Below are 24340 nucleotides of genomic sequence, written 5' to 3'. Positions count from 1 at the left end.
AACACTATCCTATTCACGAGAATTTTATTGCTGACAGTTCTCTAAACGTAGTGAAATTCAACCGCGCATTACTGTATGTATTTTTAATTCTCAGTTTCTCTGCACTGGCATGGAGGTTAATAAACTTAAAGAAATTTATTAATAAAGCGAGTTGTGTAAAGTTTTTTTTGGAATTACTCGATGTACGAATATTTTTTACACTCGCTGTATAAAAAGTTCAAAATTTCTTAATTTTAAACGAACACTTAGACAGAAACATGGTTAAATTATTTCAGATGGTTCAGTATTGGTAATCAATGTTAATTAAACATACTTTGTAAATTGCGGGTAGTGTCTGCGAGGTACTCGACTACAGTGGCTGTCCGATAAGTAGCTGCCTTCAGAATAGGCTATTTAGCGCGGCTACTTATGAAACGGTCACTGTATTAAATTTTTTAATTGTATTGCGCGTAGTGTCTACTAGGTACAGAACTATTAGACATTAATTTTTTTATTGTATTTTGTATGTTAATTGTATATCTTTTTTTCATGTGGATGAGCGTGGGTAACAAAGGTACACAACTTTAATATATATTGTCGGCGATATCTATACGAGATTAACGAGAAAGACAAATCAAGTCGTAAATTTGTTTTCTCTTAGAAGTTGTAGTTGTGATAAAGGAATAAAGTTATTTATGTGCCATTTACTACGTCAAATTATAATTGTTAACTATTCCAAATACTACTTGCTCGATACTTCTCCCTAATAACTAATACCTAATACCTAGATAAACTCAGTGCATGTCATTAATAATACGTATGGTATATTACTTTTTATATTTCATAATCATACACTACAGTATTGTGATCATCTTATACCGAATAAATTAAATTAAATAAACTCCAGAAAGAAATTAAAGAACTATTATTATATTGGTTGTACCCGCTTCATACGGACTTGATATCGTGGGGTGTCAGGGACCCCTTTGCAACATGACATCTGTTTCATATTGGGGTGTTAGGGATCACGATGCATAGGTGGCGCTCTCTGCATATCGTCCTGGCATCGTCTTGTGCATCGTCCTGGCATCGGCTTTCATCCCTACATTCCTTACATCGCTTTCATCGTCCTTTCATCGCTTCATCCCTTACATCCCGGCATTCTTTACATCCCCACATTCCTTTCATCCCTACATTCCTTACATGGCTTCATCCCTTACATCCCTGCATTCTTTACATCCCTACATTCTTTCCATCCCTACATTCCTTACATCGCTTCATCCGTTACATCCCTGCATTCTTTACATCCCTACATTCTTTTTATCCCTACATTCTTTCCATCCCTACATTCATTCGATCCCTACATTCTTTTCATCCCTACATTCATTTCATCCCTTCATTCTTTGTATCCCTACATTCTCTTCATCCCTACATTCCCCACATCTCTCCATCCCTTATATCTCTGTATCCCTTACATCCCTGCATTCTTCACATATTTGCAACATTTTTATGCAAAATCGTGCAAAGTTTAGTTCCCCTTTTCGCCACCAGAGGGTGCTGATTCAACATCGAAATTTTAGTTCACATTTTTCCCGCTAGAGGGCCAAAAATTGAGCATGATTTAGTTCCTTTTTCCGAAACCAGATGGCGCTGATTCGATACCGAAATTTTAGTTCACATTTTTGCCGCTAGGGGGCGCTATTTTTCGAAATTTTTGGTGGATCCTCGAGAAAATAGCGCCCCTTAGCGGCAAAAATGTGAACTAAAATTTCGATGTCGAATCAGCGCCATCTGGTTTCGGAAAAAGGAACTAAATCATGCTCAAATTTTGGCCCTCTAGCGGGAAAAATTTGAACTAAAATTTCGATGTCGAATCCGCGCCCTCTGGTGGTGAAAAGGGGAACTAAATTTTGCAAAATTTCTGGCGAAAAACTTACCTTTACTTACCTTTACTCGAAGCAGTCTTTGTAATATATTTATTATAAGGTTTGCAGAGGTATAAGGGATGCTGGGATGAAAGGGTTGTATGGATGAAAGCAATGTGGGGATGAAGAGAATGTAGGGATGAAGAGAATGTAGGGATGGAAAGAATGAAAGGATGGAATGAATGTAGGGATGGAAAGAATGTAGGGATGAAAGGAATGTAGGGATGAAAAGAATGTAGGGATGTAAAGAATGCAGGGATGTAAGGGATGAAGCGATGTAAGGAATGTAGGGATGTAAGGGATGAAGAGATGTAAGGATGATAAGAATGTAGGAATTTAAGGGATGAAGAGATGTAAGGAATGTAGGGATGTAAAGTATGTAGTGATGTAAGGGATGAAGCGATGTAAGGGATGTAGGGATGAAAAGAATGTAGGGATGTAAGGGATGAAGCGATGAAAAGAATGTAGGGATGTAAGGGATGAAGATATTTAGAAGTTTAGGGATGAAAAGAATATAGACATGAAACGAATGTAGGGATGAAAGGAATGTAGCGATAAAAAGAATGCAGGGATGTAAGGGATGCTGAAATATAACGGAACGGGGGATGTAAAGGAATTCCGCAGGGGTTCGGGGCTGGGGCCCCGGTCTCGACTGCACGCGGCCCGAGGAATGCCGGCATCGGGTGTGGCCCCCGATGTCGGCGGAGTTTGGCACATGGCGAAGGGTCAAAGCACCTCCTTACCGCCCTAGTGCAGGCCACCGTGGTGGTTTTAGTGGGTAAAAATCCCACACTACCTTCGGCCCCTCCCCAGGGGGGCTGAAGGTGTCTTTCTGAAGATTTCCACCACGTTAAAAAAAAAAAAAAAAAAATATGATATTTAAGGGCTGCAGGAATGTAAGGAATGCTGGGATGGAAGGAATGCAGGGATGGAAGGACTACTGAGATAGCCTTGGCCTATAATGAGGGATAAAATTATATAAATAACTGGAAAAAGTAAAATAAATGGGGTCCTCGGCTGAGACTTAGAAGAGGGGTAAAATCATAAATGTTATTCCCCCTCCATGACCTTATTTAATAAGCAAAAAAAAAGAAATGAAGTATACGTCACAAAATCTTTTTATTATTAAAAATTACTAAAATGTTTCGGCTCACATCATGATATAAATAAAATTGCTAATTACAAAAGAATTAATTTGTTACAAATGTTAAAAATAGACACACAATCAATTACACAATCAATTACAAACTATTTACAAACGAAATACACTAAGAAACATTAAAAATAATCATATTTTATAATTCCTTACAGTTAGCTGCATGTAGGTTACTAAAATTTTATCGTCGCGGGGTTCTGAGGACCCCGAAGCACTGTGGATGCTGCATACTAAAATTATACTGTCTTGGGTTTCTAAGAACCCCGGGCACCGATGATTCTGTATGCCTAAATTATATTGTCTCGGGGTTCTCAAGACCCCAAGCACCGACGAATCTGTATATCTAAATAATATTGTCTCGGGGTTCTAAGGACCCCGAGTACCGACGATTCTGTATACCTAAATTATCTTGTCTCGGGGTTCTCAAGACCCCAAGCACCGACGAATCTGTATATCTAAATAATATTGCCTCGGGGTTCTAAGGACCCCGGGTACCGACGATTCTGTATACCTAAATTATCTTATCTCGGGGTTCTCAAGACCCCAAGCACCGACGATTCTGTATACCGAAATTATCTTGTCTCGGGGTTCTAAAGACCCCAAGCACCGACGATTCTGTATACCGAAATTATACTATCTTGGGGTTCTAAGAACCCCAAGCACCAGCGATTCTGTATACTTAAATTATACTGTCTTGGGGTTCTAAGAACCCCGAGCACCAACGATTCTATATACCTAAATTATATTGTCTCGGGGTTCTAAAGACCCCAAACACCGACGATTCTGTATACCGAAATTATACTGTCTTGGGGTTCTAAGAACCCCGAGTACCGACGATGTTGTATACCTAAATTATATTGTCTCGGGGTTCTAAGGACCCCGAATCTCCGATGATTTTGCATACCGACATTATGGCATCTGGGGTGTCAGGGACCCCAAGTAAGTAGCGAAATATAAGACCTAAAAACGAACAAATCGTGAAACTCACTTGTTCGGAATAGTGATGGGTTTGAGCGGAACTAGCGAAATATAAGAACGAAAAACGAACAAATCGTGAAACTCTCTTGTTCAGGATAGTGATGGGTTTGAGCGGATCTAGCGAAATATAAAAACGAAAGACGAACAAATCGTGAAACGTTTGTTCAGGATAGCGATGGATTTGACCGGAAGTAAGAAAATATGTCTCTGCGACACCTTCCCAACGAAGTATAAAGCGTATCTCTAATCCTGGTGGTTCTTAAGTTGAAAAATGACACGGACGGACGTCTTTGCGCTTTATATATATAAGATTCTGAAAAAGCCACATAATCATTTGAATGCAAGAGGCATTCATTTTTAACATTTTTATTGAATACGAAATATTAAAAATTCCTAAGTGCTTATCATTTTATTTCGATATATTAAATGTACAAGAAGCATTTTTGTGCCTGTTGTTTACACACTTAGTTTAAATTCATTTTCTATCGTATTTATTTTCATCAACTGTTGAGGCATACTGAGTTTATACAAATTAAAAATAAAGTAAGTGATATTTTATAGATACAAATTTCGCCCCGAACTTTCTCTACACATTACTTGTCTCTTTAATCTCATGATTTCGTACCTAGTTCCCTTGTATTTACCATCTTTTAGAAATATTTGGAATAAAATTCATTTTTGCCATTATACATGACATTTTTTTGTTAGAATTAAATACATTTATTTAAGAATCATCGAACAATGCGCGATGCACTGCTCCTAAACTTGGTTGTACATAACTTGAACTAACGCTTCTTCTTGATCTACAAAAATGCAGAAAATAAAATTGCTTTTAATTTGTACTTCATGCTCATAATAAAATATACTTAACAATTAGACAAAATTTGGTACTCACTCTGTAAGGGACCTTACTGCAGGCCCTGTTGGATTATTTTTTGGTCGTGGATTTACAAGAAGACATTTCATTGGGTGACCATCTAATTGTCTGTTATGATAAGTTTCAACGGCTTTTGTAGCATCCTTTAATGTTTTATAAATTACTTCTGCTGTTCCAGGCCGCACTAATCTGGACACTAATAATTCTCCTACATCTTCAAATAACTCCTACAACAGAAAGCATTAAGATTCATATTTATATCAAATACACTCAATAATTTGATAACCATACCTTTATATCTTCTTGTGTAACGTTTGCTTGTAAATTGGATACTACAATTCGATAACCAGTTGATTGCGATGACGACGAACTGGAACTAGTTTTTGAACGAGATAAAACACCCATGATTCGTGATTTATTTGGAACTGAATCTAATCGTGATTTTACACCAACATCTCTATGACTTCGTGAATCATAATACTTTGGATCCACTGGATCTTCTGCTAATATAGTTCTGAAAAATAATATTATTAATATAACTAACAAGTCGAATATTATACAATATAATAATGAAAAGAACATACCGTGATTTTGTGCCAAAAGTCCAATCTTCTTTGTACGAAGGAGAAGGAGGTTTTGTCTGAAATATTAATCATAATTAATCACTGAAAATAAGAAGAGAATTGGTCACTAATGATCGAAAGATTGATATGACCTTAAATAGATATAATTAAAAAGAAGAAGGTTTTGATACAATTAATATAAATTACTTACAGGCATATTTACCATCGAAGAACGAGCAATAACTTTGTAATCCCTTGCTCTATCATGTTCCCTCTCAACTTCAGGCTTACGCGAAGGTACAATTCTTGTTATATTGCTACTTGTTGGTTTTACCCATGTGTATGAAGATGCAGGTTTAATACTGAACACAGGAGGTGGCGGAGGTGGTGTAGGAGCGTATTCGTTACTTACAGTTCTTCTTAAAGGTGCAGTTTCCATCATATAATCTGAAATACATAAATACATGAAATAATTTTATGAACCGATACATTAGAAAAAATAAATCGATTCTTTTAATACCATCATTGTAATCCATGTTCATGTCTCCCATATAATGAGATTCTGCAAGCGCAGGTGGTCTATAACCCACTGTCCTTGTGGGTGGCGGCATGTAATTGTTTGGAATATTCTGTGGCATTGCAGGTGGCATGATTGAGGGTATTTTATTCGTCGACAAAGATAATCGTCCATTGCGACCTGCTTTTCGTGAAATTCCAGGTATCTGTGTTTCTATTTTTTTTAATTGAGATGCACGAATCTTATCTAATTTCAATCTAGCATCAGTCTGTTTGGCAATTTCAGCAAGTTTGTCTCTTGCATCCGTAAGCTTCTCCCGATTCTTTTGTATGATTTTAAATCGTGCATCTGTGATTACTTTTGACCCACGTCCTCTTAACGAACCATTAGCACGTGCACCCCTAGTAATTCCTCTCCGAACACTGTGTAAAGAAGGTATAAAAGAAGATGATTAATTTCACATAAATAATAATTAAACTCCCTAGTTTATTTCTAAAAAATAAATGTATACCTATTGCAATTTTATACTGCAATATTATTATTAACACATATTAGGGTTAGACAGTAGTAAACAAATATCAATCAAATTGTAATGGTTTATTATAAATGAAATCTATAATGTACTTTCGAAATAAAAGAACAGAAAAAGTATGTAGGTAATAAGAAATGCTTATTTCAGTGTTCAGAAAACATCTGTAAGAAAAAAACGCATACTTTTAAAATACACATGACAATACTATATGGTTGAAGTAAGTTTTCAAATTAAAAAAATTCTTTCGACCAATTGTAGTTTATGAAAAAGTATGAGATCTGTGTAATAATAAAGCAATTTGGAAAGAAATATTATTAGTGGAAGAGAAAATTGTTAAATATACTGTCAGACAATATCGGAAAGCAGAGTTCTTTTTTCATAACCGTAAGCTTATTTCTTTAAGGTTATAAGGAAATCGATAATACCGTAATCGCTAAAGAATCAATTTTACTACTGATTTCTTAAATTTGCCTCACCCTCCACCTCTGCTTCTCATTCCTGATGATTTCGATTTTTTAATTATGTCATCTAAACTTAAGCCCGCATCAGCCATACCGTAACAATCCAACAATGACTACAGATCCAACAAGACTAGACATGCCTTTGTTTTCGAGGGGTTTTGAATTTGTGCCTTGCGAACGAACGCCATCTGCTCCATCCTAGTATAAATGAGAAATACTTCGCACTGCAACAGTCTAACGTACTCCAATGGTAACAGCAGATTGCTGATTAATAATACATAACAATTTTACTGATAATATTCATAGAACTAATTTTTTTATAAACTTGGACGTACTTAGTTTATATTAAACTATGTCTGAATGAACTTCCGTGCAACTATAATCTATAAAAAAATAGAAATAAAAAAATGTAACAACCATACCTGGTCTCCCCTACGTTTGAAATTTACGACCTCAACGAAGGAAAAGAATCCGCGTGGGTGATCGCGACGAGGCAACGAAACACGAAATTGCCATGGTAACAAATAGGATATGACTAACTTCAGAAAGCATAGTAATTTCATTAACCTCTTCCCTTACTTATTTTTATTTAAACATACACATCAATTTTCAGGATGGTTATATTACACGACGAAGAATATTACAGAAGTAGAGTACCTCAACCCGATTTAGGAGCGCTGAAAAATTTTCTACGATTTGTTTGGAACAAAGAACAAAAAACCTTATTTGATAGAACAGCCAAAGAATGGGGTAATTTTAATATTTAATTTATCAAACAATATTTAATATTACTTTTACACATTGGAATTAAAAAGGCCATAGATCTACGCTCTGTGAGATGAACTGCAAATTCTGACCACGTAGATCTACCCCCTTTTGCAGTCTCAAGCATCCATGAACAGTAGACTTTGAAACATCGAGCCGGGCTAAATATATTAATTATGTTATGCTAAATAAATGTTACAAACATTGAAGAAAATTAGGGAGAAGTTAAAAATTCATGAAATAAATATGAAATTTAAGCTTTGTCCACAGATGCGTTATATCAACTTAACCTAATCCGATTTCGTTTTGCTACCTTGAAATTTATTCCCCGAAACTATGTTAACGCGAAACACGTGTTTCAAATTCAGGTCAATTGGGAATATTTTACTTGGCTTTCTTTACTGTTCTGGGATCAATCTTCGCGATACAAATGAAGATCAGTATTGATTATATTACCAAATTGAAACAACCGTTATTTAAAAACCCCAGCGTCTCTTCAAGGTCCATAGAAAAGAGATTCGCTATTTTCCGTCCTCTTTGGCAATTCGAGAATCCAGGTGTGTAAGGAAATAAATGGAAAATAAAAGTTTGTTTGTTTGTTAGATTTTAATATTAAATCATTTATTAAATAAAATTGCTCTAAAGGAATAGTTTTCAAACCAAACAGCGTGTCGAGTACATCACCTCTAATTTTGGTAGACAGTGCGAATGTTAACAGCCGACCGAAGCGGTATGTTCAAGCGTTGGATGACTTTTTTCAAGGTATTCAACAGGTATCCCTTACAAGTATGCAAAAATTTTCATCGTTTTCAAGGCAATCTTTGAAAGTACCTGATAGAACATTTTCAATTAAAATATTTTGCCATTTACCAATCAAACGATGCAAACATGAATTGAATTATTAATAAGATAATAATTATAATTATTAGATTTTTGTATATCAAATGGAGATCACTATTTATATGTATACTATTTATTTTAGAGTACAGTAAAAATATGTCAAATTATAACTTGAATTGTCAAGAGGGTAAAGCGAATTATTTCGAGAAACCTTGTTTTTTTGATATAAAAAAATTAGGATCATGCAGTAAATCCCCATATGGATATACAGAACCTATGCAACCGTGTGTCTTAATTAAATTCAATAAGGTAATACCAAACTGTATTTTTAATTTACCATTAGTATACTACCGAGATTTATGGAAATACAGTAGTCCTTATCTTATTAATTAAATATAATTTTTTCTATTTTTACTTACTTCCCATAACGTCTTCTGAAATTCTCGAAAATTTAGTAAAACAAAGTTAAGTTTTTAATAAAAAGGATCAGCGACCCTTTTGAGGGTCAACAATTTAACATCGAGCTGATCAATTTATGTTGTAGAGGTTCGATTGGATACCTGAGTGTTATAATAGATCTTCGAATTTACCTGAGACTATGCCGGATGGTTTGAAAAAAATGGTGCAAGAATCTGATAAGGTTAATTCTTAATAATTGCTAATGAGATGTACTAGATGGAAGACTCAGAAGTAGGCCTCTGGTAAAAGGGGTCCGGGGCCCCCTTGGACCTTCCCTTAATCTGAATATTACCTAATATTTCCAGTTACACATATGGTTATCGTGCGATGGACTAAATAATGTCGATAAAGAGCACATGGGAGAAATAGAATATAATCCAAAACCTGGATTTCCAGTCGAATTCTTTCCATTTACCGGACAGCCTGATTATTTATCTCCGGTCGTGGCGCTACAATTCAAGAACTTAACACGTAATTGTTAAATTCTATTCCCAACATAGTTTACATAAAAATAAATGTTATTCATGATAATTATTACAGCAAATCGGTTGGTAACGATCGACTGTAATTTGTGGGCTTCCAATATTAGACGCCAGTCTGGTTGTTCGTTAGATTTTCAAATAATAATAGGTAAGATGAATTTTTGCAATTATTCAGTTTCTGACATAAGGTGGATGTGCACAATTTCGCCATGTCCATGTATAGAACGTTCTACGTAACTAAGGGGCGGAGTAAAAAGTAAAGAATAAAACTTTTGTATTTTTAATAACACTGGAATATTTTCAAAAATTTCGGGAATAAATAAAAATGAAAAAAATTAAATTTTAAATTAAATTAAATTAAACACGTATTATTAAAATGCTAATAAAGTAAAGAAATTTTTGATTCTCAATAATGGGAGTTTGTAGCGACTGTTGATTAATTACGATTCAAATTTCTACTATCCCACTGGTTCAGAACTTTCCCAAACTCCCGATGTCAGTTCTTGTTTATAGAATTCGAAAAGACTGACGGAATTGTGCACACCACTTTTATAATTTTTACTAACAAAGTTTTTGTTATGTAGCAAATTAATTGACACACCCATAAAACGGAATAAAATCTGGTTTAAAGAAAGAAATCTTGTTTAAGAAGCAAGCAGCGGTATAATCCATTTCAATAACCAAAGAAAAATGATGTTAATAATGTAATACTTTTCTTACTTACTAAAGCAAGTTACTTATAACTTCAAGCTGTTTAATTTTGTTTGTCGTCATGTACAGTACCGAGCATGATAGACTTCCTCAGGAAAAACTTTCCTTACATTTCTGCATTCCTTATATGAAGAGGGATAAAATAATAAATGACTTGGGGGGGTGGTCCACGCGAGGCCCGAAAATAGGGGTAAAATAATAAATAAAAGGATAAAATAATAGGATAATAATAGCGCAAGGGTCAAAGTTTCCATAAGATAAAACGGATCCTGCGCAACAAATTTTCTAACAAATCAAATTAATGCATTTTTAGAACAATACGGAGATTCTGTACCAAGTAATGATGCGGGAAAATTACACATATGCCGTTTATGTGTACATGATAAAAAACATGCGAAAAGGTATAGCCTTCGATATTTTCGAGTTTATATAACTGACGCTAATAACGCATAAAATGTACGGATTGACGTTGGTATCACTTTATGATCTATTACTATTTATTATACGTTAATCCAGTAAACAAAGTGCGAAAGAAATAATGAAATTATAATTTTTAGCTACAAAGGAAACTAATATTAAAATCACAAAATTTTGGGTTAAAAATATAAAAATGCCATCTGTGTTTGTTTTCTATATACGAAGCAGTTGTAAATAATTGATCACCACTATATATTACTTATATTCATTAATCGAAGAAGTCAGTGTGGTACAATTTAAATGACCAAACAACACAAGAAACACTTCCTGTTTACATTCATCATCCGCTACGATTTCATCCTAATCAGATTCAAAAAGCGGCTGGTCAAGCCGCGACCTCTTCGTTAGCATGTTCCCACTACTCGTATGGTAGACGCATCAGCTAGGATCGCGGCTATCTCTCTTTGCTTTTGCTCAACGATCAAGCAGTAAGCCGTTTCAGCTCGAGCGGAGTGCGAGTTCGCCGAGCAAGAACGGGAGCCGGGTTTCGAAGAGAGAGCAAAACTGGCTTGACACGCGTGTTAAGGAGCGTCGAGAAAGCTCGATTAACGTATAAACCGCGTCCCGTGGAAATCGTTTAACAGTGTTTTTCGCGATGAGTGTACCTGGCAAGCAAAACCAGAACAATACGTACGAATTTAATCGTATACCAGAATACAAGACACGATGGAGGACCGTTCGTGATTTTATCCACGACCCGGCCGAGGGCACCTATTGCGGTCACACAGGAAAAAGATGGGGTAATTTCTATAATTTATCATTCATTAATTGGAACGACATTGCGGTATTTATTTATTTCTTTACTTCGTGAGTGATTAATCTCTCAGTGCCACTTTAGAGAAATTTCCTTTGACAATGTTCATTCATTTTATGAAGTAATCTTTTATGAAGGAATCTTTGAAGACAGTGTGGTAGGAGTAAACGGAGGTTAAATGTTTGAAATATAAAGAAATGTGATAATGAGATTTGCAAGTACTTTACTTTTTTGTAATTTGATTATTCTTTTCTTTTCTTATTTGAAAAGTGTAAGCAACAAAGTTATTAATGTTACTAAACACGTGGGCTGATCGTTCTGATTACAATTTACTTCCTTCTAAAACATTCCGACTATATTATATTTACTATATTTTCTTTTTGTTAAATTAAAAATGTGTCTTCGGTGAATACCATGGTTCACCGGTGCCCCGTGCAGCACTTGGTTACTGTGATTACCTATAAAATTTCAAGAGTCTATTATTTTTAAACGCGTGGGCGGGTTGCTCTGACGTGAATATGCGCGCGAAATTTGAAATCAATCTAAGAACAATTGAATTCTAATGATTAATTATAGAAAATTTCGATTACACTATATTTTCTTTTTACTAAATTAAATATCGTGAGTCACTGATAGCCACCCTGATTACTGTAATGATTAACAAAATATTGAGCTCATTATTTTTTAAATCTGTCAAAATAAATTAAGAAATAATTAAGATGTTTCGTTTCTTATTATAAAATTAAATACATATTCAATACCGATACTATTAGCGTTAATCAAGCAATTTGTTCATAAAATTAACATTAATATAAATAAGTAAAGAATACAAATACATGTTTGTGTTATGGCTAACGTAAATCGCAAGATGACCCTGAAAGATCTATGCTTTGGCAACGAGAGAATGAAAAGAGCACCGGAAATAAGTATCCGCGACGATAAGCAACGCTTGAGAAGAAACGATAGGATCCACTAGAATTACTCTTGTATAGAATAATTGAAAGACAACTGAAAGACGCAATCCGTTTCTCTGCTAGCGGTTATAAATGTTATCAGTGGCATTGAAATCGACGAGCGCTTTATTTGATTGACGATAAGAAATTAGGAATTAGATTAATCATGTTATACGTTAGCGTCAGAGTCGGTGTATTTACGAATAACGAATAGTATATAGAGTAGATATAGTACACTGGCGACCAAATCATACATTCCTAGGAAAAGTGGCGATATCACGGGTTCTCGCCTTTCCCCGGAGGTGTCATAAAAGAAAAATGGCAATGTACAGAAGTATTTTTATACTACTGTACGCTTTTATAAATAAAGTACATTTAACTTTATACAGATTTATACAGAACTAATATTTTTTTTAAATTATACAATATTAAACACTATGGTTTATATAACCCATTTGGCCCTGAATATAATCCAGTAAATAATGTTTCCAAAATATTCTGAGTACCTTTTCAAAATTTATTCAAGAAACAAATTATATTTTGTATCAAAATATTGTCACATAAATAAAGTATTTGGATAAGGGTTAATGTTTTAAACAGGTAATAAAGATTAACACATTAGAATTTGGGAGATACTAAATAATTAGCTATGGTCAAATGAGATGGATATTATAGATAATAAAGTATTTATAATATCTCTAGGAACCTAGAACTCTGATCGCGCGATCACCGGTGACCGGCGCCTCAGATTTTAAGTAATTGAATTACAGTAGACTCTCGTTATATTGCCACCAAAGGGACTGTGACGTTGTTTAATAGATAGCTTTATTTGTGGCTCTTGAATAAAACAATAAAAAAATTGGTCATGAATGAAAATATTTACCTTATGCAGTTTGGGAAATTTTACTAATCTGATAAACCTCATGATAAGCCTAGTTTTCATGGATGATGATCCATTTTCTCAAATATACAAGGTAGTCATTTTAGAAAAATTTTGTATACTCCACATAATCAGGTACTTCATAGAATTTAATTTAAAAAGAGAATCAGGTCAATAGTTGTTACGGTTTTCGAGATAATACTTTGTAACACCTTATTTGACCCACCCTGTATAATATAGATTGGTTTTTGACGCAGTACACCAGTTGCATACAAATTGGTTCGCTTTATCGTTCTTTGAAATATTTCTTGCGTAACGAGGTGGAGATAAGAATCTTTTATTTTTCTTACAATTATCACTTAGTGACTGTAATCAAGGTTTATCTGAAAAAGATATTAGACCAGGATAATTCCAATTGGATACTACTGTTCATTATCTCGATATAATCTTAAGAGCAGGAACAATTTTTCGAAAATTTATAAAAAGCGTCACTGCGTTATAATTGGATTAAAGTACCTTCTTCAGATTATGTAATTATGAAATTTCGATACAGATCCGGCATTTTCGATACCGGATGAGATACAGAATACTTTATAGGTCAAAAAACAAAATTGATATTCCATATTACTACACCTCTTCTACCTTATGTGGTAGGATTACGCAAGAGAATAATTGTGAAACACCTGTCGAAAATGTATTACAATGCCACGTGGTCCATAGATAATCTAACGTAATAATTATACTATGTATGATAATTATGTAACAATTAAATGATATTACGAAATGTTTCATGATACTTTTCTTACATAGAAAGTTTAAATATAACTTGAGCAGAATGTCCAGTACGAAAATAAAAGGAATAACAAGATAAAAAGTAAAAATTTATGTTTTGTTATCATCAATCATTTCTTAACCCTTGAACAGCGAAATCTGGATCAATCGAGACCCAAACTTACACAATATATACAAGGACATTAATCTAAAGTTGAATGTATAGTTTTTAAACGAAAGAGTTCCATACATTTTTAATATATACAATTTAAAAAATGAAAATAATATGAAACATAGAATTAAATTAAATTAAAATTGGAACTTTCTCCATGGTCCGCCGTCCGAAGGTTAATCTTGGAATATTACATTTCATTCTCATAAATTTTTGTTTTATTTAATATTCTAAATTATATTTATATCTATAAATTTTATTATGACCTAAGTTCAACGGTTCATTCCATTAAAGATAAAAATTAATTAAAATAACTGAGACCATCAATTCTAAAACAGCACAAGTCCAATTTTAATCTGATAACATTTAAAATAGCAAAAGAGCTTTCTTTTTAATCATTAGTTGATCCATTTGTACTGTTCTAGAATTCATAGCTTGAATTATTATAAAAATAATTTTAGCGTTTTAATAATAAACTTTCGACGAATTATTTCAATTTCAAGATGTAATAATTTAGGAACTATGTCTGGCAGCAGTGAATTTAACGTTAGCCGGTAAAGACCTCAGTAAATTTTCCTATATCTGTTGCACGTCATATTTTATCAGAAATGAATTCTCTTTATGAGTAACATGATTTTATATCTTTAAATTGGGTAATGATCTCTTATCAGTAATACACCTAAAAGTTCTCGTAACTTGTGTATTATATTATTTAAAATTTGTCAAGTATATTATATGTGTCACTTGGAAATTGTTTATAGGAAATTTATTATAAGACTTCATATACTTATGTTTTTGTCACAAACTTTGTTTGGAATTAATTAACTCTAATAACTGAAAATAATTAAAAAAAGAAAATTACCGAAGATTCCAGGTAACATTAATATTGTATTAGTTTCGTAATATACAATCGCAATCAAATTCGAATTTTCCGAGAAAGAAAGTGGTGTTCCGGGTTACCACCCTTCCCCTTAGGCGTTCCCGAGGAGAATGACAATATAGGAGAGGAGACCCCACGTTATCGTCAAATAATAATAAACATTGTCAAATCCTGATTTGATCACAAGTGTGTCACATGGAAAGTTTAAATTGAAAAAGGAAATGATCCTAATTTCAATAATTAAAATTATAGCATTACAATATTTAATATCTTCAATATAACAACTGAATTCATTTTTTAAATATTTCTTTTAATGGAAAACAAGTTCAGCAGGATACTAGAAAAATTCATTTGTTCCTTTTTTTCTAATTGTTAAAAACACTCGTCTTACTACATAAAAAACAGGTTCTGAAGATCGAAAATGATTAATAAAAAGACAAAATAATGTTAAACTTATGTTGGAGTTCGTAGATAATGTAAAAAGCAGTTGTACGAGGAAACCGGTCTTTTAAACGTGTATTTCCTGGTTGTATCGTTCCTCAAATGGAGGATGAGAATTTTTACGTTAGGTTGCTAACGAAGTGTGCATGCAAATTAACTGGAGGTTTCACGGTAATTTCAGCTATTAAAGTAATTTCCTATTTCGTTTTTTTTTTCATTTGTTTCATAAATTCAATGTACCATATATCAAGTAGAGACGAGAAGTGACACTGAAACCTCGTGTGACTTTGCTTACGTGTTTATAAAATGAACTGCACTCGTTTGAAACATAATTCTATCCATTTTCATCTTTCCCACTTCGTGTTTAACATGTATTTTTTATAGTTTTTAACAGAATTAAATTGACACTTGAATTGGAATTTAAAAAATGATTTCAGTATTTTAATTTTTTTTGCTTGCAATTTGTTTAAAATTTTTAATTGTTCCATTACAATCGTTCCAAACTTAATATTTGTAAGAAAATAAATTGTTATTTAAACTACAAATGGTTTTTATTGATGAGAAAGGAATTAGAAGAATTGCTAAATTTTTTGCATTCGTGACGTCGATTGTAACGTATGATTGATCGAAGCAGTTACACCTACTAATTAGGCTCTTGTAAAACTAGGGGGTCGATGTGTGCGTAGTACCCCTCTTGTCCCTATGCTGCCCCGTGAGACTTCTTATGATCGACAGTACAATAATATACAATAAATAAACATATTAAATTATGACACTGAAGAACTAACGGTAATGTAATACACAGAACTGCACTGCTGACTATGCACAGAAAGCGTACTGATATCTATACCGCAGTTCACCAGAGTCCATAACTGCGACACGCAGGTTGGAAGATGGTGGGGGAACGCAGCGAGCTCTCCGCTAATCGCTTTCCACTTCGTGTGGGAGTACCGCCAATCAGGGCGAAGATGCGCACGCAAGAACGAAAACTGGTCTTTTCACAGTTATGGACTCTGGTGAACTGCGATATAAAAGTAAAGACTCCATTTGTCAATAGTCAATAGTTAGATGATGTACGTCTAATTTTAAGACACAAAGAAACGTTGTTTCTGATATTTATCTTTAATTTTCCTTAAACCGTGCAATAAGAAACATAGACTCATTACCAGATACCAAAAACATAACAATTTAGTGACGTATACTTCTCATAAGTAAAAATAGCACTAACGACTTTCTGTATGGTAATTCAAAGATTAAGTACTGTTAAAGTGTCATTTCCCTATCACTTACTAGCTTTTTTTAAATTCTATTTATCTTCTAAAGTGACACATAATCTACATAAACAAGTAACTGACTAAAACTAACATATATAAATAGGATAGAAGTATTATGTATCCTATTAGAGTGATTTCAATTAATTTGTTTATTACAACATATAATAAATTATTAACACGGTTTATTAATTTTTTTTTAACTAAATTCAGTTTGGAAACTTCGTATTAAAATAGAATGAAGAAGTATCAAGAACTGACAGAGTTTACCCCATAAGCCAGTGGTTTTCATTCTAAGATCCTACGATGCTAAGATCCTAAAATTCAAAAATCCTAAAATTTCAAAACATGAAAAGCAAATACTTTGATCAGAACGACGATATTGTTTATTTTATATTGATAGATGTATTGGAAAAAAAAATATTACGGAAACTTATTTAGTATTTTGTCACTTATAATATTTATAGATTCATGCAATTATTGGAACTACGATGGTTTATAAGATAATATCTTTTAAGAGAAATCATAGTTGTATCACATTTACTGTGTTACAGCATTAGAAGATATTAGAAGCATTAATATCAATAAAGTGCGACAGAAGTTACTTCCGCTCTAATAAATATCACTCCTCATTCCCCCCATCTTTGTATTCTCTCAGTTTTATCCTCCTACTCTCTTTCTGCTTAAGGAAAATCTGATGGAAATAAAAGTCACAAATGTCACTCTCAAGGCTGACAACCCTTCTCATTTGCATCAAATGTCATAGTTATCATCGTACATAAGACATTACTATGGTTGAAAGATGAATCGTGTTATGGACTTTTTAAGCCCAATATTGGGCGAATAAAGTATGTCGCAAAATATAAATGACAAAGCAAGGCAGTATCAACTATACTGACTATATTGTTTCCTTTTAATTGTTTAACTGTATCTAATTTAAGGTGTTGGTTACCAGTAACCCACACTACATTCAACATGTTATTAACTTATTGTTACATTTCTTAAGTTACATTACAACAGTCCTGACACTTCTTTACTCATCCTCACCCTAAAGTTTTATTTTTTTATAGAATTTTCAAAATCTTCAGTCTATATTGGAAATCTGTACGTCTAACAAAAGTGAATCGCAGTGAAAACATAGTAGCGAGTGGCCATCATAGCGTACGCTACTCTTGAAAAGGCTACTATATTTAGATCGGACTTTGGCACGGTGCCCATACTTTAAATATTTTCCGTTCAATCGTCGAAACGGTGAAAACTTTCGAGGCCATTCGCTTTTACGATTTGCCTACGCGAATTAAAAACGTTTGACGTAGAACGATATGCTAAAATTATTTTAAACAGTTTTAGCATATCGATAAAGAGCAACTCAAATACATTCTGTACATATACTTACTTTTCAAATTTAATTCTTAACATGCCAAGATATAAAGTACGAACATCATATAAATTTTCCAAAGGTTTTTAATTTTTCTACAAAAATCATTTTAACTAATTATTTTGAAAATCTATTTTCATTTACTAGAATTAATAGAAATATATTATTTTGAATGGTATTACTACCAATGTACATTTACGATCAACGAGCTTCAAAAAAATAATAATAATAACACTTGTTAACTCTGGTAAATAATAAACCCCGGTAGGTTTTCAGGTTCCGACGGTCCCGAGAAAAGTGACAATGCATCGGAAGAGATCCCATACATATAGTCTGTGGTCCCCCACCACTTGTGTATAGACGTTGACGCGGGAAAATTTGAATTAATATTTAATTGCTATACACTAAATTTTATAATTTGTAATTAAAAATTATATTATTCTTTTTTCTAACCTACTTTTAATATTAATATCCTATTTTGAGAATCACTATTTTCCGTAGGAAATCCTGATTTGATCGCAAATGTGCAAAAGATAAATATGAAGCTTGAGATTTTTAATTTTTAGATTAAATACTCCCATTCTTAACAATTTTTGTTTTTAATAATTCCAAGAATCTTTATAATTTGTCCAGAATTCTTAATAATTAGTCTCAGTAATATGTCTCAAATAAACATCTATTGGTACTACGGTGGTCAACGTGTTAAATAAATATTCTAACAGTATAAATATGTATTCATTGAAATTCATTTGTTAATTTATCCTTTTTTTTATTTTATTTTCAGCCATCACTGGAATTTTTTACACGTGTTTCTTCAGTGGATTGGCCTTGCTCTGCGCCATTTGTATGAAAGGATTAATGGCTACTATAGATTATGAAAAACCAAGGTGGATCTTGGAGGAAAGTCTAATAGGAACTAATCCAGGTATACCCATAGATTATATTTGTTATACTTAAACAAAAAAAAATTGTTAAATAGAAATAAAATTAACATAGGAAATATTTAATGTTCTATAGCTCTAGTTGAAAAAATATTTTAATTGTATTAAAGAGAAAGGGTGATATTATGGCCTTCTATTGCTAATTTGTCTCCCTTGGCGATTTTATATTATAAAAAAACCCTCTTACGATCAAATTCAGCTAAATTGTTTTCTTTTTACTTTCATTTTTTATCACAGATAAGCTTAAAATTTGCAAACAGATGAAACATATTTGGTAACAGGACAAATCGTTTTGAAATTTTTAATCGTTCTCACCACACATAACATAAAGTGGTTGCTTCTCAAAGTGCTCTGTAGATCGCACTAAAAAAATTTAAGAGTGAAAAAATTCAAGAGTTAAAAATACTTGAATATGAACAGTGTATGAAAATAGCATCTGACGTATTGCTTACGGAAAAACATGAATGTTATATTTCATCGATTCGTTCACTGTTCATTTTCATCGACACATCCTTCAAAATATTTTAAAGAATCAACCTAAACAAAAGTACACAGAAATCTATACAGGGTGATCCTCACGCTAGGGGACACAAAAGAACTGGCGACAATGAATCCCTTGACCGCACCATGAAGACACACAGAGTCGTCTCGGCCCGGGTAGGTCCCCGCTGACACGTGATAATACGGACCTCTTTATGGTGTGGTCAAGGGATCCATTGTCGCCAGTGTTCCTTTGTGTCCCCTAGCGTGAGGATCACCCTGTATAACACATATGTTTCCCATTTATTAATTTATAAAAAGAAAGCATTAGAAATGAATTGTCACGTGTAAGACTAACTTTGCGTAAACAATGTGAAATTTCCTTTCGAATTTGTATTTCTATTTTAAAAAATGTTTAATATTAAACATTACGAAATAGAATATAATGTAGTAAAGATTCTGATAAAATAATAAAGTAAAAAACAACATAAATAACCTAATTTACCTAGAAATGCTAGAGAAATATGTTTGTCTAATAACGAAATATCTAACAGGTCTAGGATTTCGACCAATCTCCAACAACACTGACGAAAGATCATTAATTTGGTATAGTTCGTCGGATCCTAATTCGGTGCAAAAGTGGACTCGTCTAATAGATACATTTCTAACAGGTAGATAATACATGATAATGTATTTATATATAATTCTGTACAGTAAATTTAGAATTTAAAATGATTGCAATTCCAATAATAACAAAAATAACTATTTTAAAATGCAATTATGATAATTAATGATAGTAGGTTCTGAAACAATTTCAATAAGTAAAAATAATATTATGTACGTATATCCCATACTCTTATTTATCCTTAGAATTAAGGGTAACTACTGGAAATAAAATAATTCTGGAATTGCAATTACAATAATTGTAAGAATTTAGAAAAATATAGAAGTGGGTGTGCAATAATTATTCTTTTCTACATGGATATCCTCTATTTTATGCAGAATACCAAAATTCGTCGCTATTACCGAATGGCGGTAGAAATCAACAGATTTGCAATTATGACACACCAGTTAAGCCTGGACACGTTTGCGCGGTCGAAGTGAACAACTGGGGGCCTTGTTCGCCTGCTCAACAATACGGTTTTAATAATTCAGCTCCTTGCATTTTCATCAAATTAAATAGGGTACATATACTTAATACACAAATAAATAATAAAAATGATATTCATAAAAATACTTCATAATTACACTTATTAGTGTTAGAATAAAATAACTGAAAAAATATCATTTATATCCCTTCACTTCTAAATGCCTCAATTTAAAATTAATTTTAGTTTGATACAATCTAATGTTATTATTTAACTAATTCTGTTATTAAATATAATAATACTAGAATCATAATCATAATTTAATAAAGATAAATAGAAATTACACTATGAGTACTAACTATGCAATGTAACTGACGACGCACAGGGTGCGTCATAATGTCTATGCAGTGCGCTCTATGACGCATCATGTGCGTCATGTATCCTCGGTTAATGCGTGGAGGAAATTATAGCGTAAATTGATTTATGTATATTTTATTTACAGATATACGGTTGGTTACCTGAATATTATAATGATACCGAAAATTTACCACATGAGATGCCACAGTCGTTAGTTAAACACATCAAATCCGTTAACAATACTTGGGTTAGTTATTTATTTCTATTTATGTTTTATAACAAATGCTTTTATACATAACATTAAAGTACTGATGAAATTGATGATATGGACTCAAATACTATTTCGTGAAATATTTTCTTTTTTAATGAATTTAAATACATTTGAATTGACGGATTCACATGAGTTTCTTAATTTAGTTAATTAATTTTTGTTACAGCTGAATACTGTATGGGTATCCTGCGCTGGTGAAGATCCTCATGATAACGAAAGTATCGGTGAACTAAACTATTATCCTGAAAGTCAAGGATTTCCAGGGTATTATTATCCCTATCAAAATATCCCTGGTTACTTAAGTCCCGTTGTTGCCGTACATTTTCTTCGACCAGCAAGTAAGTCAATTTCAATTTTATGAACATTAACATTATTTTACAAAGAATATTTAACTCAATAATCGTTAGAATCTAAATTCTGAAATAGAAGACTCATAATGGTCTTCAGGTGTGTTATACTGATAGTATAGGACGCACAAAGTGCATTAAAAATTAACAAAATATTACACTATTTGCCCTTTTTAATTAGAAATATCTAATGAAAGATACCAATGTATTTAGTAATTAGAAATAACTTTTGTGCTTAAAAATTCTCATCTGTGCTATGCTATACGGGAATTTACCCAATTCGCAAATCATACTGTATTATAAGATGTTATTATAAATGGGATACCTGAATGCATGTACATACAGTATACAGTATCGAGCAAAGTAGGCTTCCTCAGCTTTAAGTTACGTGATCAACTGTAGCGTCTACAGGACCCCATTGTATACTCCGACATCCCACTGCTCCTTGCAAACGTCCCGAGGAGAATGACGATCGCAGAGACCCACGCGCATATGTATAGGCTTGTGACTCCCCACCATTTGCGCATAACCGTTCACGCGGAAAAATTTGAATCAATATTTATTTTATTATTCATATTTCGTAATTATATACTAAATTTTATAGTCTTTAACAATTACAAATTATATTATCTTTTTTTCTAAATCACTTTTAATATTAATATTGCTAAACTCAAAATATTAAGAATTCCTGTTTCCTCTATAATGCCATTTTTCCTAAGGAAGCTTACTTTGTTTGATACTGTACTTATCTGTATAGACTAAAAAAATAATATTAGAAAAATTGAAAAATAGAAATAAAAAAGGCTGCAAGTGCTATTTAACAAAAAAATCATAAAACGAATGTTTACATGAAAATTAATATCAGTAAATATGGGTGAAAAGTGTTAATTATAATTATTTGTATAGTTTTATACTAAATATAAAACAAAAACAAAAGCAACATTTTGATAAACAAAAGATTGTTTTCTTCAGAAATGCAGTTTTAGCATTTACAGCCTTATTTATTTTCACTCTCCGATTTCAAAATCTACTAACTTTTGCTTACCAATTACAAAGTAAGATGTATAATCTTATAAATTAATAATAACTATTGTACCTAACCTGCATATAATACAATGGACAATTTTTTCCGTTTGCTTTCCCAGGGAATCGGATAATCAACGTGCAGTGTCGAGCTTGGGCGAAAAACATAAAATACACTCCATCAAAAGGCAAGAGAAGCGGTGGTGTGGTTCACTTTGAACTAATGATTGACGAATGACAATTGTCGTGTGTCGCCAACAAAAGATGTTTTGTCTCTTGACAAAAAGATCTTATAGAAAGACGCTCACTCGGCGTAAAGAGGAACTAGCCGACAAAAGCAAAAGCCGACGGGTTGAATTTTTGAAAACAGTTGATGGCCAAGGAATAGTTAATTCCTGCTCAGGTGAAATTCAGATACTAGTAATCGCTAGTATTTAGGCAACAATATGTGACGTGAGTATACATATGTATAGCATTAAAAAAATCACTACTATTCGAGGTCCATTTGAATCCATACATCTGTTTTTCGTTCACGCTTATCAAGTTATTGGCGGATACTGCTATAAAAATAAAATCATTATCGATCGTTTCACTTATCATGATTTTTTAAAGCTAGAATAGATAAAGCATTACATCATTACAAGGAAGTAATTCATTTCACATTTCAAATAACAAAATTCAGCTACTGGTACTTATCTTATACAGATTAACTTTTTGATGCAATTTTAAAGCAAACTTTTAATCTTTTTTGTAATCTAAATTTTGTACAATGCATATTATTATAGTAAAAATCAGGAGATGAAAAGAAAAGGAGTAGTATCAGTTTTGTTCATTATCTTGTGATTTACAGTGATAAATAGATGTAAAGAAATATACATAATATTACCTCGTTATCTTTATTTATATTGGTTCATCAACCTAGATATAGCATACACTGCAACGAAATAATTTTTAAGTGTTTTAACTATGATGAGCAAAGAATAAACTGAAATTGTTCTTTTGTAAATTTGTTCTATTGTAAATTTAATTGTTAATTATGTAAACACTTAGCAGATTTTTCAAATAACAAATATAAGAACAAAAGTAAAAGCATTCATATTGTATGAATCTCTCTCAATAATGTTTTCATTAAATTCAAACAACTTCAGATGCATATTATTATATTTTAAGAAAATATTATTTCTCTTTCATGTCTTAAAAAAATAATTGCTCTGATATAATGAAGTCAAAATTCATTTAAGTTAAAGTTGTTTGAAGTTGCAGCATTAAACATCGCCAATTATTTTAAGAGTTATACTTAGATATAGGTACTTATTAAATGTATGTACTTATGTCGTTTATAGTGTTCCCATAAGAGATTGTTTAACAGCATTTTGTGCTGATAATAATAACGATGTATCCTGTTGTATAAATAAAAACAGTTTTTAAATGTGAATAAATTTTGTAGATAATGACTATGTATAAATAGGATAAAGAATTGTAAAAGATGGCGAATTATATTACCCAAATATAACCCAAAGGAAAGTCATTTACTTTAATTCCATTTCAATAACTATAAAGTTCATCATTTTAATTATAGGGCCAATATGAATAACACTAAGTATAATTTAT

General features: G+C 32.5%; 3 protein-coding genes across 6 annotated transcripts; 2 read left to right on the top strand and 1 right to left on the bottom strand.

Annotated features, from left to right (window-relative positions):
* Positions 1-4417: 4417 nt before the first annotated feature.
* Positions 4418-7281, bottom strand: LOC117605365 (uncharacterized). Its single transcript, XM_034326624.2, has 7 exons — positions 7004-7281; positions 5999-6417; positions 5690-5925; positions 5500-5555; positions 5207-5429; positions 4934-5142; positions 4418-4841 (listed from the first exon to the last, which is right to left on the bottom strand). The coding sequence occupies exons 1-7, from the start codon at positions 7078-7080 to the stop codon at positions 4763-4765; spliced, it is 1299 nt and encodes a 432-aa protein (XP_034182515.2). The 5' UTR covers positions 7081-7281; the 3' UTR covers positions 4418-4762.
* An 84-nt stretch (positions 7282-7365) lies between these two features.
* On the top strand, positions 7366-10241 carry LOC117605367 (sodium/potassium-transporting ATPase subunit beta-1-like). Of its 4 annotated transcripts, none has more exons than XM_034326626.2 (8): positions 7366-7505; positions 7602-7738; positions 8122-8310; positions 8399-8539; positions 8736-8902; positions 9138-9233; positions 9358-9523; positions 9593-9834. In XM_034326626.2, exons 2-8 carry the CDS (start codon positions 7603-7605, stop codon positions 9769-9771), a joined length of 1074 nt encoding a protein of 357 aa, XP_034182517.2. In that variant the 5' UTR covers positions 7366-7505; position 7602; the 3' UTR covers positions 9772-9834. The 4 variants fall into 4 exon arrangements, with proteins under 4 accessions (XP_034182517.2, XP_034182518.2, XP_034182521.1 ...); XM_034326627.2 differs by lacking the exon at positions 7366-7505 and adding an exon at positions 7519-7541; XM_034326630.2 differs by lacking the exon at positions 7366-7505 and adding an exon at positions 10119-10241 and having other exon boundaries at positions 7530-7738; positions 9593-9682.
* An 865-nt stretch (positions 10242-11106) lies between these two features.
* Positions 11107-24279, top strand: LOC117605369 (sodium/potassium-transporting ATPase subunit beta-2-like). The gene is made up of 7 exons (XM_034326632.2): positions 11107-11462; positions 19007-19147; positions 20198-20314; positions 20646-20827; positions 21234-21335; positions 21526-21697; positions 22852-24279. Exons 1-7 carry the CDS (start codon positions 11318-11320, stop codon positions 22965-22967), a joined length of 975 nt encoding a protein of 324 aa, XP_034182523.2. The 5' UTR covers positions 11107-11317; the 3' UTR covers positions 22968-24279.
* The last annotated feature ends 61 nt before the right edge of the window (positions 24280-24340 follow it).

Source organism: Osmia lignaria, chromosome 3 (genome assembly GCF_051020975.1).
Source record: "Osmia lignaria lignaria isolate PbOS001 chromosome 3, iyOsmLign1, whole genome shotgun sequence".
NCBI lineage: Eukaryota > Metazoa > Arthropoda > Insecta > Hymenoptera > Megachilidae > Osmia > Osmia lignaria.
This window is presented reverse-complemented; position numbering and strand designations above follow the sequence as displayed.